The sequence below is a fragment of the Etheostoma spectabile genome, chromosome 6, assembly GCF_008692095.1.
Source record: "Etheostoma spectabile isolate EspeVRDwgs_2016 chromosome 6, UIUC_Espe_1.0, whole genome shotgun sequence".
NCBI lineage: Eukaryota > Metazoa > Chordata > Actinopteri > Perciformes > Percidae > Etheostoma > Etheostoma spectabile.
This window is the reverse complement of record NC_045738.1, coordinates 18,662,005-18,667,200: the sequence shown is the minus strand read 5'-3', so window position 1 is coordinate 18,667,200 and position 5,196 is coordinate 18,662,005. Positions and strand designations below refer to the sequence as shown.

Below are 5,196 nucleotides of genomic sequence, written 5' to 3'. Positions count from 1 at the left end.
CCCCTTTTGTAACATCTGCAGCCACAACCACGCATGATTTTGTGTAACGGGCAACACATTCATTTAAGCTGTCTTTCAAAGTCGATAAAAACATCAAATTTGCATGTTTAGCCTTTCCTTTCAATGAAATATATACTAGAACCACATGTTCTTACCAGCTAATGAGCCTTGGAACTGTTACATTAGAAACAAGGGGAAATAAAATACTGGAACAAACAATGTCACATCTCTGCTCTTAAAGAGGGGCAGTAAAGTAAAGGACCCTTTAATCAGTTACTGCTTTTATGATAATAAAAAACATAATAGTTAAATTACTATACTGTATGTTTGGAAATGTATGGTCAGTTTGAGGGTTGAACAATTTCCAAAAGAAGTAAAAAAAGACAAACCACCACCCGCCTGTGATAAAATGTTGCCATTTCTCAAATATGCAGGAACAACTGTTTGTGTGGCATCAAAATGTTGTACAAGCAAACTCATCACATCTTGAAGAACAACGTGGAAACATGTCTGATGTCCTGATGAAATGAGTTCAAAGAGATAAGAGTGTTACAGGGCCAACAGTCCACCAGCCAAAGAAAACAGTCTGCCTCAAAATGTGGTGACGGCAGCATCATGAGTCTGTTTTTCTTCTGTTCAAACACCGGCTCTGCTCTCAATACAGACGGTGTATGGAAGGCTTCCGATATATTTGGTGAAGTATGTGCAGAAAGTTCAAGTTCAAGAAGAGTTTCATCTCATTATCGCAGAAACGTCTGGACAAAAGAAGCTTTTCGAACAAGTGTTACACACATTGTGTATAGTGTTGAGAGAGAGTATACAGCAGGCAATATTGTTCAGAGTCTGAACTCTTCTCAAAATAATAATATGGGGCAATTCTTAAATGCAGGTGTACTAAGTAGACTTAGACATTTCCAAGCATGCCTAATGCTCTTATTGAACCAAGGGTCTTTGTTTTATATTTCTTATTTGATATTTTTGGAGATGGGGCCTAAGGATGGCGATGTGGTTGTATGGTTGATCCATTGAAGACTTGGTTGCTGCGCAAGATATCTCAGAAACCATTGGCTACATTGCCATGAAATTTGGTTTGGATATTTATGATCTTAAGTTACCCCATGAACACGCCCTTGAAACCCCCCTTAACCCCCTTAACACCCCCTGAGCTTTTCTTTACCGCTAGTAATTTCCAGATGTACATGTAGAAATGGCAAAGTCTAAACTGTAGACTGGCGTGACGTTTACAGAACACGTTCACGTTCACGCTTTCTTTTTTTACTTAGTTTTGATTTTAGTTTTTTTATGTTATTTACATTTTGGATTTTATGTGTTTTTCCCTTGCATCAACCTCAGCACAAAATCTCAAATTTGCACGCAAGGTATCTCATAATATAATTATAGCATCAATCTAATCGTCATAAAAAATCTGATTGCCGAGCAGCACGTTAAAGTTCCCAAGGAAAGGACATGAACCTTAATACTTCATTACTAGAAAGAAATAGGAGTTATTATATTATTATTCATGTCTTTTGGTCCGTCCAGGACCTCCACACTGTAGTACCTCAACAACAACTACATGGATTGTCATGACATTTTGTAGAGACAGTCATGGACCTCAGAGGATGATTCCTACTGATTTTGGTACTGATGTGTGATTTTGAGTGAAATATCTCGACAACTGTTGGATGGATTGCCATTGAATTTAGTAAAGGGATTCATGTTCTCCTCAGGATGAATTGTGATAACATTTGTGATCTCCTAACTTTTCCTTTAGTGCCATTTCAGGTCAAAATTACTTTACATTTCCATCAGTCTCAGCTGTATTTTTTGATAATTACAAATTAGCAAATGTTGTAATGGAAACATGCTGAAGTCAAACTAAACATCAGCATGTTAGCATAGTCATTGTGAGCATGTTAGCATGCAGCCACACAGTGCCACTAGCATGGCTGTACACTGCAGACTGTCTGGTCTAATAAGAGTATAATCTAGAAAATGTCAAGAATGTGTACACTTTTTCAGTGGACTAACATAACGTACCACCGTTCCACTGAGTGTGATGGAAATATATTGTTGTCGACGATCGTCCCGAGCCGCTCCTCTGTGTTGTGTCCCCTCTGCAGTGCAGTGAATCAGACTTTGAGTTTGGCACCGAGTGTCTCCATCTGGCTCTGCAGTACTGTGGCACCAACGCCAAGCTCATCCAGGGTCCGCCAACACTGTGGAAGGTGAGCTCGCCAGGGGCCTGGTTTGGGTTGGGGATTGTGGATTCAGTGACATTTTGGCCAGCACAGCTGTGTGCCCGCTGCTAATTTATCATATGGGCACAAACAAAGCTCAGGAATTGAAAGTGAGGGGTGCTGGCAGAAGAGGAAGCACTAATACATTGAATGTGACATCCAGGATTAGCATGTAGAAATTAGTTTAATTGCAAATGTTCTGTATTTAACCCTCTATCAGATCATGTAACTTTCTGCCTTAAATGGTTAGTTCACCCTAATTACAAAAAGACAGACGCAGTGTTATCTAGCCATGAAGATAGTTTTGGTTTTATTTGCTGTGGCTTTGAGATTTCTTTCTCCACCCCTAATATAATGGACATGGACAGAGTTTTGTTTGTGGTGCTCGGAGCATTGAAGAAGGTCATTTGAATAACATTTGAAGAGCAACTTGTCTTTCCACAAAACAATTCCTCGGTTACTCTGGATAACTCAGAGAGGTGGTTCCCAACCTTTTTGCTTGTGATAAATACAAAGCCCCGACCACACACCGCAGATTCGGTGTCTTTTCGTTGTGAGCAGCTCAATTGAAGAGAAAGAGGTTGTTTTTTTAACCTTCTCAGAGCCCTTTTAACTAAATACTTCCAGGATCTATGGAGCCACAGGGACTGAGTCAGGAACTGAACTTCCCCTTTACACACTCATGTGAGTTTTCTTCTTCGTAGGAACAGTGAAGATTAGCCAAATTAATCCCATTAATAACGTCTCAGTATTTCTCAAGAAAAAGCAAAGATTACAGAAAAGTCCAAAGAATAAATATGATTTTATGTAGCAGGATTAACTTCCTATTTCCCTTTTCCTATGAATCCTCTCGTGACACAGAGAGAGTAACTTTTTCAATGCTTTGAGGAACCCAAGTGAAATTTCATTTACCTTCAGTCTATGAGGCAGAAATTTTAAAATTGTGGCACAAAAAACAAAACTATCTTATTTCCAGACACCTCTATAAATAATCCCCATCCCCCCAATTTGTGTGAACGGATCTGTTATTTTGTCCTTCAGGTGACCTACAAACGGGATTTGGCGGCTGCAGAGTCCATTATTAAAGGTGGGTTACCTTCTTCATACATTTGCCATTATAATCATTTTCTGTACTGTGTATTGTTGACTTTCTATATCTGCTTATATGATATACACACAGGAAGAATCCATGTAGACATGTATCCATGAAAGGCTGAAGGCAGTAGGTCTTCTCAGATAGATCAAAAGGTCAGAAATGAGCAATGTAAGAGTTTTTGTCTCTTCTTCTTGAATACAATGAACCAAAATCGCCCCTCACTGTACTGAGAGGAAACATTCTTTGTAGCATTGTTCAGCTGGTTGGAACAGGACGGGTGTAAAGCCGTCTGAATACTACGGAGAGCAAGTCAGGACTAGGGCAACTATCACAATCAGAGGCATGGAAATAATCACAAGCCCATATTTCACCCCGACAGCACCTGGACCAACAGTTACCTGTTTGATGAAGACAGAAGGTGCATAGTGATTATTCCCAGAGCCTCTGATGTGAATGAGTTCATTGTGTGTGTGTGTGTGTGTGTGTGTGTGTTTTTTAGAGAGGACGTGGAAGAAAGTTCTCACATCTGTCAGCATGAGAAACTGTTGTGTGTTTCAGTTTGTGTGTGTTTGTGTTTCTGTGTTCTCACACTTTCATACGCACGACTGTGCATGCGCGTGTGTGTGTGTCTGTGTGTGTAGGCCCACACGTGGCTGTGTGTATCCTGGTTAGAAGTGCTTGTTTGTGTGGTTGATTTCTCAATAGAGGGCTTTGTAAGTGAGGCAGCCGTCCTGGAAGGCCTCCGTTTTTTTGTAGCTGTGATAAGTTGATGTTGTTTTACGACGTACGAAGTTGGCCATTATATCTTAACGTTAAAGAAATGGTTAGATATTTTTGACAATGAACTTATAATTTTACCACAGATTGCCTTTTTCTGGCGCCCTTGGTTCTGGAAGTAAAAGTCCAATTCATTTTTCCCATAGACAATGTTACGCAACAGTTGGACAGCTTGGGCCGGATAGATCGTCAGTGCGAAAGATTAACAACTGTGTTAGAAAATATCTGGTTCATTGATAAAAAGTGGAGCCTGTGCACATTATAACCTTGATGAAGATGTTAACTACAACTCCCAATGTGTGTTTCAGGAAGATCACATCCAATTACAGTGCTTAAAATGTTGTTACATGAGCCGCTAACAGCGAGTGGAAGTTAAAGATGAAGGTGTTGAGAAGACTGATGTTACAATCTGCAGCTTAAATGGATTTACTTTTAGATTCTGGCTAAATGTTTTGGATAAATTCAGCCTTGTTTTGTCCCCAAATTCAACGACAAAGCGCTTTAAATCTGATTTATGCCTCTGATTGACTTCTTCTTCAAAACTGGCTTCTACTTTATTGTCCATTTATGTGAATGTTCAACTAAAACTGGTGTAGGTGAAGTGACTCAAAGCAGGTTAATGTTTTGCACCATCCCTCTTTCATATGTTTTGATCTTTATTATATATTTTAAAGTGCCCATATTATTTGGGGTGTTATTTTGTGTGTCTGGTGCTTCCCCACGCACTTGGAGAAAAAACATCCATGCTGTTTTGAGTGAGATACAGGTTTCTGAATGTCCTCTGCCTTCAGTCTCCGGGTGAGCTGTTCAAAATCTCCACCGCTTTCTACGTAACTAGCCGAGACGAGGTGTCTAACCCGTAGCATGCTAGCGCTAGCCTGCTAACTCGTTCTCAATGGCAAAACACTGCTACAACACACAAACAGGATCTTTAGTAATGTGCAGTACAACAAAAAATATGGTGTTTTTTTGAAAATGAAACCATGTTAACCTATTCTGGTACAACATCAAAATACAAATATTTACCTGAAAATGAGTATAATATGGGCCCTTATGTATGAGAAGCTTCCAGGAGACCCCACC

The 5,196-nt window shown here is 39.8% G+C and overlaps 1 protein-coding gene across 2 annotated transcripts in view; it reads left to right on the top strand.

Annotated features, from left to right (window-relative positions):
* Positions 1-5,196, top strand: part of crppa (CDP-L-ribitol pyrophosphorylase A) — a 48,295-nt gene that overhangs the window by 10,881 nt on the left and 32,218 nt on the right. Inside the window, exons 4-5 of one of the 2 annotated variants that reach the window (XM_032518948.1) lie at positions 2,124-2,228; positions 3,282-3,327. In XM_032518948.1, the coding sequence (XP_032374839.1) occupies positions 2,124-2,228; positions 3,282-3,327 (151 nt within the window). The remainder of the gene's footprint in view (positions 1-2,123; positions 2,229-3,281; positions 3,328-5,196) is intronic. The other variant, XM_032518949.1, reaches the window with a different exon arrangement.